Source organism: Cervus elaphus, chromosome 22 (assembly GCF_910594005.1).
Source record: "Cervus elaphus chromosome 22, mCerEla1.1, whole genome shotgun sequence".
Classification (NCBI taxonomy): Eukaryota; Metazoa; Chordata; class Mammalia; order Artiodactyla; family Cervidae; genus Cervus; species Cervus elaphus.
In genome coordinates this window covers 4,218,166-4,232,221 of record NC_057836.1, presented here as the reverse complement: position 1 = coordinate 4,232,221, position 14,056 = coordinate 4,218,166, and the positions used below count along the sequence as shown (strand labels likewise).

Below are 14,056 nucleotides of genomic sequence, written 5' to 3'. Positions count from 1 at the left end.
CGACTCAGGGATCAAACTCGTGTCTTTTGGGGTCTTCTGCATTGGCAGGTGGGTTCCTTACTGCCTGCCCCACCTGGGAGCCCATGTATTTATGTATCATGTACTGATTATATGATATTTAAAGGGCTACAGTCCACAGGGTTGCAAAGAGTCACACACAACTGATGCGGCTTATCACACACACACACAGTATAATGATAACATATAGAAATAAATACGTGTCTGATCATAGCTTGAGGAAGTGTTCCCTCCACCTCTGCTGCTGTCTGTCCCAAAGTAGCTCTCTGGCTCACTGAGCCTCTCACCTCTTTCCTTCAAGCCCCGTGAGCCCTTCTGAGCACTGCCCCAGGGATGGGTGCAGGTAACCCAGGCCACTGAGGCTGGTGGGCGCCAGCAGTGGTCTCCGGCCCGGGGAGAGGAGACAGTCACGCTGGTGAGGGTGCTGAGGGACAGGAGAGTCTGGGGCCATGCTCGCCACAGGGGCCACGACGCCCCCGGCCCCAGGCGGTGCCCAGGAAGGGGGCCGCAGGCAAACCGAGGGTGGTGACAAGCCCCCATCTTTAGCCGGGAGTCGACGATGTTCGTGGGCGTTCCGACAGGACAGAGCTAGGATGTCATCGCCAGGCAGGGGCAGAGAAAGGGTGCTGACAGCCCACCGAAGCTTCTGCTTATCTTTCCATCAGAGCTAGAGCCCTTGTTTGCTTGGAGTAGCCTGGAATTCCACCCTGCTGCTGGGCACTTCACCTTTGAAACACAAGCCCAGGGAGTGAAAGCAGGGATGGCCTGCCGAAATCCCCTTCCTGACCATGAACTTGGTGGTCTTGACCAAGAACCAGCCACGGGGGCAAAAGGCCTTGGGCCCCTTTAGACTCCCCAGAGCCTTTGCTGATCTCAGGGTGGGTGTCAAGGGCCACGCTGGGTTCCCATTTCCCAAGTCGGCGGCAGGGCTGTTTGTACAAACCAGCCTGCAGTCAGCAGTTGGACGCAGCAAACAATCTGTGTTCTGGCTGGTTCTCAGGCTCCAGGGTGTTGTTTGCAGACAGCCCTGCAGTGGTGGGTTGTTCTTGACCCCGCCTTCAGTGACGTCACGCTGGGGTTGGAAATTGTCATTTGGCACAACCAGAGGGCCGGCTGCTCCAGCACACCCCTGCACCACACGGCTTTCGGAAGGTCCTAATATCAGAGCAGGGGAGATGGAAGAGGGTCCCTCCCAAATGTCAGCAGCTGGAGGGGTGGCACCTGCTCTGTGCCAGGCACGGGGATCTGCAGGGAGCGAGGCACTTCCCCCAGGAAGCCTTTCCTGACTCCCGCGCCTCCCTCACCTCCATCCTCACCCCCGCTGGATGGCGTGCGGACTTCTGTCAGGCATGGGACTCACCTGCGTCCACCACCGACGTGGAGACCAGGATTCTGTTTGTTTCCTCGGCATCACCATGACCAGCGCTTGGTACCCACTGAGGAATGCGTGAACGCGTGCGGAAGTGGGGCACTGAGCCCGCCCGTCTGGCGGGGAGGTAGCCCTGCACCCTTGGAGCTCACACCTTAGTGGACGCCGAGCTGGGGAGGCGGGGGGGTCGGGATCAGTCTGTGCAAAGCACAGGGTCACGTGGCATCATCTGCTCGCTGAGGAATCCGAGGCCCGAGAGGGCGGTGGGCTCTCCACGTCCAGCCGGGAGGAGAGAGCTCACCTCAGCCCCAGCGTCTGGCCCCCGAGCACAGGGGCGTTCTCTCCGTGAGATGCTGGGTGCCCTGCGTGGGCAGGCGGTGACATCAGGGTCCGGCCTGGAGACATGGAAGTTGTGGGGACAGAACACTTGGGGTTCTTCCTCGTCCACTGCGACTGAGCTGAACTTATCTGCCCTCCCCTCTGAGCCCCGTCTGGGGAGGCCACCATCATGGCCTTTGCTGGGTCCCTATGATGGTCCAGGCAGACCTCCCTGCCATCCCCCAGCAGCTTTACACAGCAGGCTTCTGCTTCCCCAGACAGACACCTATCTCCCCCGTGCCGTCTGTCCTGACTGCCCTGACCCATCTCGGCTGGACTCGAGCCACCGCTTGCTCACCTATTACCCTGAACGCCAAACAAGGGGCTCAGGTGTCACCCTCCAAAAAAGAGGTGTGGAGGGTGAAGGACCCAGGAGTGTGTCCCATAGGGAACTGGGAGTTATCTGCTCAGATAAAGGGTTTCCAGGTCCCCAGGACAGTCCTCAACGTGAGAGATGGGGGGAAGAGGCTCACACATGCTGTGTTTCTCCCCACGGGTCACAAGTGGGCACAGTGGGTCAGGAGAGAGGGGAACGGGTGTCTTCTGGGCATCTGCTCCGTGACAGGCCCTTTATCTAGACTCTCAGTTCTTGGTTAGGTCGACGGTGGTAGAGGAGGAAACCCAGGCTGACAGAAAAGGAGCTGGCACGGAGCCTAAGGCAAGGACTCCAAAGCCCATGCGCACAGACTCGCTCACAGTCCGAGCTGCACACAGCGGACAGGCCGCAGTGAGCCCGCCGTCACTCGTCCTCAGGGATGGTGGCAGAGCCCGGGGGCGACCACTTGGAGGGAGATGCTGAGCGCTTGGCTCAGGCGGGACGTGATGAGGTCCGAGCCCTCCTGCAGCTCCAAAATTCCCGGAGGGAAATCGTGTCCCTGGTCTCCACATTGCTCTGGTCCCTGCTAACTCCCGAAACACCTTCTGCTCTCTCCCCAGGTGTCGTGCGCCAGGTGCGGCCCATCGTGGGCCCGTTCCACGCCGTCCTGAAGCTGGAGATGAACTACGTGGTTGGGGGTGTGGTGTCCCACCGGAATGTCGTCAACGTCCACATCTTCGTCTCTGAGTATTGGTTCTGAGGGGCCGGTTCGCAGCGCAGCCCAGTCTGTGCCTTCAGGCCAAGTCATAGCCCTGTGACGACGCCCTGCCCCGTCTGTACCACCCAGACATATCTCGGTTTTATGTATTTGTTTGTAGTGTTAGGCCGACATGTATTAAGCTGGGCCAGATGAATAAGTCCATCTGTTGTCTTTTGGTGTTTAAATAATGAGTCCAATGACTTAACTGTTTGATTGAAAACCTTGCTTCTCCTTTAACACAAAGGTTAAATTTTGCTCCCTTTTCCTGTCTCTGGGCTGGGAATTGCTAAATGACCAAGGGGGGGAAAAAACATTTTTCAAGGGGCAGCTAAGTCCAAATGGCAAGAGAAGACCAGTTCTTGCCCTGATTTTATGAAAATTTGACATTGGTACTTTTTTTTGCCAATCAAGTTTTGTATATGAAATTCTAAAGACACAGTTACCAAAGAAGAGCAGGTATGATAAATTCTGCCCAGAAGCAGCATGCCGCAGTGCCCCGGGGAGCCCTTCAAAGGTCAGTTACAATTGTGTGGAAACAGAGGAGCCCCCCCTAAAGCCACAGCCTGTTAGGTTGTGTGCAGTTCCAGTTTGTTCGCCAAAGCAGTCACTGGGTTTTCTGCACCCTGCATCCATCCTGTATCATAGGTGGGAAAATAAACAGCTTTGTGAGCCTCCTGATGCAGTGTGCATGGGAATCGTTTAAGAGGGGCGGTCCTGACTAGCCAAGGGCTTGCGAGTATACCCCAAGACCTTCTCAAAACCCTCCTGCCTCCCAAGGCTCTGGGATGGGGCCCAGCCTTTGTATTGGGAAAGCCTCCAACCCACATAATTTCTGACAGTTTGCCCCCCTCCCCATTCCCAGGAAGCGTGGCTCGAGCACCCTCCATGCCCCAGGCTCTGCCCGGCAGGTGCATCACAGAGCTCTGCTGATGACGTCCCTTGTGGGCTTTCTGAGCCCCTCTAGAAGCTGCCAGGGGGCGATGAGGCTTCTCTTTCGTGGGAAGGAGAGACCACCAGAGCACTGAATCCCCCTGCGCTCGGCAGCTGGTGCTTCATTTATTCCTCCTGGAAACCCACCCATGTGGGTGCGATCGTGTCCGATTTAGAGACAAGCGAACTGGGCTCAGGGCTTCCCTGGGGGCTCAGCAGTAAAGAATCTGCCTGCCAATGCAGGAGACCCAGGCTCGACCCCTGGGTCAGGAAGATCCCCTGGAGAAAGGAGTGGCTACCCACTTCAGTGCTCTTGCCTGGAAAATCCCATGGACAGAGGAGCCTGGTGGGCTACAATTCATGGGGTCACAAAAGAGTGGGACACGACTTAGCAACTGAACAAGAACAACAACTAAACAACAACAGAATTGGGCTCAGAGAGAGGAACTCAACTCCCCAAAGTCACATAGCTTTTTAGAGACAAAGAAGGGATTCAGGTTCTGTTTATCAGATTCCAAACAACATTCCTCTCTAAAAGCCCGCGTCAGAAGAGACGTGGACAGACTGGATTTATGGGGATCCTGGCACCACCTTCGGCGTGGACAGTGGACCGAGGGCAGCCTACGCCTCCAGGCCCGCTTGCACCGGCAGGAGTCAGCATCCATGCCCTTGGTCTCCACGTACGTTTCCTCCAAGTCCCGCCCAGGCTTCACCCCATCTTCTTCGGCATCCCGTTCATGCCCCAGGTCATCTCAGCAGCCGGGACCCTGGCACTGGCCACGCCCTCAGCCCCGTAGTGGGATTGCAGCGTGGCCGGTGTGTGGTAACTCGAGCATGTCCAACTCTCGAACCTTCGGGAACTCCCAGCGCTTATAAGGCCACTCATTTGGGGCACTCGTCCACTAAAGCCAGCCAGGCCTGGACAAGCCCGTCACATCTTGGCGGGAAGGGGAAGAACCACTGTAGGGCTGGGCTGTCCTGGAGTCAGGTCCAGGGATGAGGAGGGTGAGGGGACATCTGAGCAGCTCTCGGAGCCTGTGAACTGGGGTCTGGGCGGGGAAGGGGAGGGTGCCTGGAGTCTGATCACAGGAACGGACACCTCAGTGCATTAAGGAGGTGGGGGGAGTGGAAGGGATACAGAGGTTCTGGTTCCCATCTGCCGCTCTCAGGGCAAGGCTGCAGAACCTGGGAAGTTCCGAGCCCAGGCCCTGGGAGAGGTGGGTTTCCGAGAGCCTCTTCCTTCTGAGGACTGGGTGGAGTGGGGTGGGAAGACGTAGTGCTGAGTCATTCTGGGAAACAGCCTTTCCCACACTCCTGATAGAGTTAGGGTGAGAGGTGCCATTGGTGAACAGAGCCAAGCCTCCTACTGTCGATTGGCTCTCAGATGAGCACGTGACCCAACCTGGCCAATCAGATCTTCCCGACGGAGGGCAGAGGACAGGTGGGGAGGTCCCCGGCCGAGGGGTCAAAAAGCAGAGGGGACAAGCGAAGGGAGTCCGGGTCCCGTCCGATTCAGAGAGCCAGAGGGGCGGGGTCTGAACTTCACTTTGGCGGAGCCAGCTGCCTGAGTCACTACCACCTGCCAAGCCTCAGTTTCTGCATCTGCAAAGTGGAGCCAGGAATCCCTGTTCCGCTGCCTGGCTCCCCCGAGGCAGTGAGGAGCCTGGAGGTGATGGGGGCAGAGGAGCTTTGCAACCGTGAAGTTCTGTGTACCTGTAGGAGACCTTATCATCAAATGTCCTTAGAGGTAATGATAATGATAATGATACCTGTTGCCACTGTCAAGCCACACGAATGTCCTCCTGAAGCCAGGCATCTTTTTAGTTCTGCATTTCCTTCTCTTACTCCTTTGCGAGACATGCGGTTATAGACGATTCTCTATATTACACAAGAGCCTAATTTTTCACATTTTATATCATGCTCCAGGCTGGGCACCTGATGGGCAGAAAAGCCTCCCATTATTCTTGCAAAGCAATTACTGTCAGCACCCAGTACTGTCAGGTTCCAGAAGGTCTCATATCACAATATTCTCCCAGAAGGCTGTGTCTGCTTTGAATGAAGGGAAACGACTCCAACTTTCAGAGCAGCGCCGTGGCACGTGGCAGGAGTGCCTGGGTCCCCTGGCGCCCCTGGAGGGACCAGTGTTAAGGCTGAACCTCTTCATCCCGGAAGTGGAATGAGACGGAAACAGACTCTTGGATGATGTTTGACGTCGTAAGAGAGAAATAGAGCCATTGCAGAGCTTTTATAATATGGCCTGGGGGAAGTCTGGTGACAGTCACCGTGACTTCTTGTAATTATGGTACTCTGTTGGAGACCTGTTATGGGCCAGGAATACCTCTGTAATGGTCCCCCGATACACACACACACACACACACGCTTCACCCTCAGCCCCTCTGCCAGGCTAGTTCAGGCCCATCTCCTGCCAAGAGGCCTCCTGCCGGCCTCACCCCTGGGCTGGTCCTCTGCTCCCACCACTTACAGAGTGATCTCCCGTCCCGTGCTCTTTCTATTCCAGTATGTACCCACCACTCTTCGTGAAAGGCTCTCTTCCCCGACATACTAGGTCTGTGACTCCCACTTTAAGAAAAACTTACTATATAATTTTTTAAAATGCACTAAAGTACAGAGAAGTGAAGTGAAGTGAAAGTCACTCAGTCGTGTCTGACTCTTTGTGACCCCATGGACTATGTAGTCCATGGAATTCTCCAGGCCAGAATACTAGAGTGGATAGCCTTTTCCTTCTCCGGGGGATCTTCCCAACCCAGGGATTGAACCCAGGTCTCCCACATTGCAGGCAGATTCTTTACCAGCTGAGCCACAAGGGAAGTCCAAGAATACTGGAGTGGGTAGCCTTTCCCTTCTCCAGGGAATCTTCCCAACCCAGGGATTGAACCCAGGTCTCCCGCATTGCAGGGAGATAACCAAGGTCAGTGTCCCAGGGATGGTCATGACTCCAGGGAAGCCCAGAGTACAGAGAAGAATATACAAAACCTCTTGCCCCCATCACCCAGCTTCAATAGTTACTGACTCTCTGCCCATCTTCTTTTATCTCCCCTGCCCCCCACCCCTGCCCCACGCCTGCCAACTCCTCTTATTTTGCAGGAGTATTTTTTAAAATAAACTTTATTTTTAGAGCAATTTTAGATTGGCAGAAAAATTGTGAAGATAGTACAGTTACTGTATACACCCCCCCCCAGTTTCTCCATTTTAATATTTTACTCTCATATGGTACGGTGGTTACAGTTAATGAACCCATGTTGTTGTTCAGTTGCCCAGTCGTGTCTGACTCTTTTTTTTGGACTGCAGCACTCCAGGCCTCCCTGTCCCACGCCGTCTCCTGGAGTTTGCCCAAGTTCGTGTCCATTGTGTCGGTGATGCCGTCCAGCCATCTCATCCTCTGACGCCCTCTTCTCCTTCTGCCCTCGATCTTTCCCAGCTTGAAGGAAAGATAATGAACCCATATTAGACACACTATTATTAATTAAAATACATCCTTTTTTCTGGTTTCCTTAGTTCATACCTAACACCCATTTACCATCCCAGGACCCCACCCAGGATCCCGTGTGTAGTCATCCTGTCCCCTTAGCTCCTCTGGGCTGTGACGGTTTCTCAGACTTGCCTTGTTTTCGATGACCTTGGCAGTGCTGGGGAGGACTGAGGTGGGGGGTTGTAGGATGCCCCTCTGTTAGGTTTCGCCTGATGTTTTTCTCGGGATTAGACTGAGTTCATGTGTGTTGGGGGATGACCACAGAGGTGAAGTGCCCATCGCATCCCATCACATGTTGGCACGTGTGACATGACCGTCCCTGGGACACTGACCTTGGTTATCTGGCAGACATGTGCCTGTCAGGCTTCTCCACTGTAAAGTCGCCCTGCCCGCCCCTCATCAGCGCTGGACTCTGGGAGGCGTTCACTATGCACAAGTCAGCCTGAAGGACTTACTCTCCAGCGTGTTGAGGGGCAGGGTGCAGGAAGACTTTCAAGCAAATCCCAGATACCATGTCGCTCCATGTTTCAAAATCTTTGATGCATTCAAAATATGCATTTCTAAAGATAAGGACTTTTCACCACCATACCCATTACACCTCACCATATTCACAATGAGTCCTTAATATGTTCTAATAAGTAGCTTATATTTCTAATTCAGCTCAAGAAGCATTTAGTAAGACAGGTATAAGGACCACAGGAGGGATACAAAGATAAGGAAGATGCAAGTCCTGCTCCCTGGGATGGGGGCAAAATAGAAGGCAGTTATTTCCTTAACACGTGTGGCTCAGCTGGTAAAGAATCTGCCTGCAATGAGGGAGACCTGGGTTCAATCCCTGGGTTGGGAAGATTCCCTGGAGAAGGGAAAGGCTACCCACTCCAGTATTCTGGCTTGGAGAATTCCATGGATTGTATAGTCCATGGGGTCGCAAAGAGTCAGACACGACTGAGTGACTTTCACTTCACATTTCTTTAACAGGAGGAACTTTTCATTTACCAAAGGATTCACTTTGGGACTGCTTTACAAAACCAGCCTCCCCTTTGTGCTCCTGGTTTAACAAAAAATAGACTTGTCCCTTTTGATCCTTCAAGTCTCAGCCCAAACATGCCTCCCAGAGTTGAGGCGTCTGTCTCTTGGACTCCAACCACCCAGGGCCCAGACTCCCTCCTACAACATGGGATTCTTTCTTTCCAATTTTAATTAATTTTTTACAAGTGAACAAATTATTTATTTATTTATTTGGCTACACCAGGTCTTAGGTGCAGCACGTGGGATCTTTAATTGCAGCATGTGAATTCTTCGTTGTGACTTGTGGGACCTAGTCCCTGACCAGGGATCGAGCCCCAACCCCCTGCATTAGGAGCTCAGAATCTTAGCCACTGGACCCCAGGGAAGTTCCTACAATACATATTTCAAATGCACACCCCAAATGCTCCCAGGGCTGCCTGACCTGGGGCTCCAGATATGGTCATCTGGTCCTAAGCAGGACTCTAGGCCACACCTAGGCCAGGTGGTCAGAGCCAGGAACGATAGCCCAGGCAAGAGGAGTAAGGGGAATAGTATGATTGGGATGCCCTGTGCACCGCCCCCAAGGCTGGATGGAGTAGGGAGGCTGGAGGGCAGGGAGGAGGCTGGGCAAAGGCCAGCTGGAGGGAAGGACAGCTCCCCACCCCCACCCCGACTCTGTTTGGTGAATGAAATCAAGTTTAAAGTTAGAAGGTACCATTTATGTATGTGCAAGCAATTGAACAGCATCCCCCAAAAGATGTGTTCAAGTCCTAACACCAAGTCCCTGGAAATGTGCCCTTCTTTGGAAACAGAATCTTGGCAGGTGTGATCGAGTTGAGAATCTCAGGATGAGCGCATCCTGGATTTGGGGCGGGCTCTGAATCCAATGACTGGAGACTTCCTTGGTGGTCCAGTGGTTAAGACTCCACACTTCCACTGCAGGGGGTGTGGGTGTGATTCCTGGTCTGGAACTAAGATCTTGCATGCCTTGAGGCATGGTCAAAAGATTTAAAAAAAAAAAAATGCAGTGACCAATGTCTTATAGTGGTAAGAAAGGGAAACTCAGCACACAGATATACGGGAGAAGGCCTGGTGAAAATGGGGGAGGAGATTGAAGGGAGGTGTCCCCAGGCCAGAGATTGCTGATGGTGACCAAAGCAGGGAAGAGGCGGCCCCAGGAGACTCCAAAGGGAGTCAGCTCCACCCACAGAAGTCAGTCCATCCTGACTTCTGACCACCAGCTTCCACTGTAAGATGATAGATATTTGTCATTTTGAGTTACTAAGTTTGTGTTAATTTCTTACAGCATCCCTAGAAAACTGGTGCTGTGTGTGTGTGTTTGTGTTTGTACACATATATATATGTAAGTGTGTGCATGCGTGCTAAGTCGCTTTAGGCATGTGCGACTCTTTATAACCCCGTGGACTGCAGCCTGCCAGGCTCCTCTGTCTGTGGGATTCTCTAGGCAAGAATATTGGAGTGGGGTACCACACCCTCCTCCAGGGTATCTTTCCTACCCAGGGATGGAACCCACGTCTTTATGTCTCCTAGCTTGGCAGGAGGGTTCTTTACCACTAGTGCCACCTCGGAAGCCCATGTATATGTATGAACGTGAAAGTGTTATTCACTCAGTCGTGTCTGACTCTTTGTGACCCCATGGACTGCAGCCCGCCAGTCTCCTCTGTCCTGTCCATGAAATTCTCCAGGCAAGAATACCTGAGCGAGTTGCCGTTCCCTTCTCCGGGGGATCTTCTTGACCCAGGGATCAAACCCATGTCTCCCATATTGCAGGCAGATTCTTTACCATCTGAGCTGCCAGGGAACCCCAATATATGTTTTTTAATTCCTGCTCAGTAACTTATGTCTTCCCAAGTGGGCCTAATGGTAAAGAGCCTGCCTGCCAATGCAGAAAATGTAAGAGACCAGGGTTCGATCCCTGGGTCGGGAAAATCCCCTGGAGAAGAGAATGGCAACCCACTCCCATATTCTTGCCTGGGGAATTCCATGGACAGAAGAGGCTGGCAGGCTACAGTCCATGGGGTTACAAAGAGCTGGACACAACTGAGCGACTTAGCATGCAGTATATAAGATTTATTGCTTTCTTGGAGAACGCAGATAGTGAATGAATACTCTTATAGTTGATTTGCAATGCTGTGTGTTTCAGCTCTACAGCCTGTCTCACATTTTTCAAATTACAGCCCACTGGAGTGGAGATGCGTGCTGCCTTGGTATCAAGCAGACCAGGCCCATCAGGACGGCCTGCTTCCCTGAGAATTGGCCAGAAAGGCAGCACGGGGCACAGGAATCATCACCTCGACATAATGGTCCACCAAAGTCCGGCATCCTGAGTGACAGCAGGTGGCACTGAAGACCAAAATGCCTCTGCATTCCCTTTGGACAATTCCACCCTGATTCACGGCGTCCACTGCAAGTTCAAGGTGTCACTGTTCAATTATTAACCATGACAGGGCGTTTGGAGGCTTTGGTGCACGGTGGCAAGCAATCGGTCTTTAACACAGCCGCCTTATTAACATGTGTGGTGGCTCCTGCATGAATCAGTGTCATTTAACTAGGAGATGGCATTATAATCACCCATGAAATTATGCATAGGAAGGTCAAGGGGGCAAGTCAGACTGGAGTGATTGCTTTGATGATTAAAGCCTCCTGGACTTGGTCTCCCTGCAGATAAATGTCCCTCTGGCTTGTTCCCTGCTGATTTTCTGCAGAAACTCGAGTCCAGTGCTATGATTCTGTGAGCCACCTTCCGAGTGGTGCCACGTGAAATGAACGCAGGTCTCTTCCTAGTTAGAGTTGGTCAATAGACCATCCTACTCCTATTTCTCCAACCGCCCTGACCTCCAGTCCTGCTTCTTCCTGGTAATGTGTTCCTTCGGAGTGAAATACACTTGACCCCAGCTCTTCCACCTCCTTGGCGAGACCCTCAACCACCTGATCCCATTCCTTCCATCTACTCTCTTTTGTTTATTGATTGATTCATCCAGGTACTTCTTTTCACACCCCTCCCATTGGTGACTCATTTTACCTGAGTCTCCTCCCCTCTCTGTCTAAGCCTCCTCCAGGTCATCTTTTGAAGAAACCGGCTTGGATGGGAGCGCCTCCTTCAGGGCCTCTGACACCAAGCTTGTGGTACAGCTGCAGGACCCTTCACCTTTGGGCCACACCCTTACTGCCCACCGCTCCCACCATCCACTCCACACAGGCTCCAGACACGCAGGCTCTGTAACTTCGGACTTGTAGGCCTCTGAGCCTCTGCACAGGGGGATCCATTCACCTGGAATGACCTCCCCCGACCCTTCTCTGCGAGTGAACTTCTCCTGACCCCACACAACCCAGCATGGGATGCCAACGGCTCTAGGTATACATCCAGAGGAGTCAAAAGCAGGGACCGAACAGATATCTGTACACAGGTGTTCAGAGCAGCACTGCTCATAATCTGCCAAAAGGTGGAGGCAACCCAAGTGTCCATCAGCAGATGAATGGATAAACCAAATGTGGTCTGCCCATACAATGGGAAATTATTCATAACAGAGAGTGAAATTTTGATACATGCTGCAACATGGATAGAACTTAAAAACAGTATGCTTAATGAAATAAGCCAGACACGGGACAAATATTATATGATTCTATTAATAAGAGGTCCCTAGGGACTTCCCTGGTTGTCCAGGGGTTAAGACTTCACCTTCCAATGCAGGGGGTCCAGGTTTAATCCAGGGTTGGGGAACTAGATCCCACATGACCCACAGCCAAAAAAAAAAATATGTATATATATATACATATATATATATATACATAAAGCAGAAATAATATTGAAACAAATTCAACAAAGACTTTAAAAATGGTTCACATAAAAAAAAATAGAATATTAAGAATAACCTTAATAAAAATCAGAGGTGGGGCGCCTGGCAGGTAGCTCTGGGCCTCTCCCAGGACCAAGTTGGGCACAGAACAGACTCTCAGGAAGTGTTTATGGGATGGAAAATATAAAAACACTGTGTTCTGAACTGAACTGTGTCCTCCCAAATCCATATATTGAAGCCCTAACCTCCAGTGTGACTGTGTTTGAAAATAGGTCCTTTGAGGAAGTGATGAAGACTGAAGGAGGTTCTAAGGGTGGGGCCCTGGTCTGATAGGGTCAGTGCCCTTGGAAGAAGAGCAGGAGGACCCAGAGCTCTCTCTCTGCCACCAGGTGAGGACGCTAGCCAGAAGGTAGATGTTTCCAGGGCAGGAAGAGTGCCCTCCCCAGGACCTAAATTTTCCAGTACCTTGACCTTAGACTGCCCAGACTCCAGAGCTAGGAGAAGTAGACGTCTGTTGTTTAAGTCCCACAGTCTTTGGTATTTTGTGATGGTGGCCAAAGCTGACTAATATGGCAAATGGACAGGAATGGATGTAGTGCTCACAGACGCAGACCGTCAAGCCATTTGATGACCAGTTAATGTCGGTGTAGGGGACTCCCCACAGGTGCCTCCGTGGTAAAGACTCCACCTGCCAATGCAGGACACTCAGGTTTCATGCCTGGGTCAGGAAGTTCCCCTGGAGGAGAGAATGACAACCCACTCCAGTATTCTTGCCTGGAGAGAGGAACAGAGGAACCTGGCGGGTACTGTCCAGGGGGTCACAAAGAATTGGACACGACTGAGCACACACGCATGCAACATCAGTGCTGCTGGTGTGAGCAGCTGGTGCTGAAGGGAGCTGAAGGGGGGATAAACATTCCAGAGGGCTTTGTGATCCCTCAAGGATTCAGATATTATAGGGTCTCCTGCCTCAAGGAGTCCTTTCTGAGTTCTAACCTAAATGCACCGTCCTCCTCCTCTCCACTCCCCAGGATTCTTGTGTCCTAAACACTTGTCCTCTCCCAGTAAAGTCTGTTAAAGATTTTTTTTTTAATGTGGACCATTTTTAAAGTCTTTATTGAATTTGTTACAATATTGCTTCTGTCTAATGTTTCGGTTTTTTTTTTAGCTGTGAGGCATGTGGAATCTTAACTTTTTGACCAGGGATTTAACTCACACCCCCAGCATTGGAAGGTGAAGCTTTAAACACTAGACTGCCAGGCAAGTCCCCTGCCAATTTTGGGGGCAGAAGCAGTGATATGATATATGATATCATTAAAAAAAAAGTGCTGCATGATAGATAGTTCTGTAGCTACAGTTTCAGTTCATTTCAGTCGCTCAGTTGTTTCCGACTCTTTGCGATCCCCTGGACTGCAGCACACCAGGCCCCCCTGTTCATCACCAACTCCCAGAGCTTGCTCAAACTCATGTCCATCGAGTCGGTGATGTCATCCAACCATCTCATCCTCTGCTGTCCCCTTCTCCTCCCACCTTCAATCTTTCCCATCATGAGGGTCTTTTCCAATGAGTCAGTTCTTCGCATCAAGTGGCCAGAGTATTGGAGTCTCAGCTTCAGCATCAGTCCTTTCAATGAATATTTAGGACTGATTTCCCTTAGGATTCACTGGTTTGATCTCTTTGCAGTCCAAGGGACTCTCAAGAGTCTTCTCCAACACCACAATTCAAAAGCATCTATTCTTTAGCACTCAGCTTTCTTTATAGTCCAACTCTCATATCCATACATGACTACTGGAAAAACCATAGCTTTGACTAGACAGACCTTTGTCAGCAAACTAATGTCTCTGCTTTTTAATACGCTGTCTAGGTTAGTCATAGCTTTTCTTCCAAGGGGCAAGCGTCTTTTAATTTCATGACTGCAGTGATTTTGGAGCCCAAGGAAAGAAAGTCTGTCACTGTTTCCACTGTTTCC

At 51.7% G+C, this 14,056-nt stretch overlaps 1 protein-coding gene across 1 annotated transcript in view; it reads left to right on the top strand.

Annotated features, from left to right (window-relative positions):
• FBLN1 (fibulin 1) overlaps positions 1-3,519 on the top strand; it is an 81,021-nt gene extending 77,502 nt beyond the window's left edge. The window contains exon 17 of the mRNA XM_043880909.1: positions 2,702-3,519. Coding sequence (XP_043736844.1) covers positions 2,702-2,841 — 140 coding nt within the window. The 3' untranslated portion in view covers positions 2,842-3,519. The remainder of the gene's footprint in view (positions 1-2,701) is intronic.
• Positions 3,520-14,056: the final 10,537 nt, after the last annotated feature.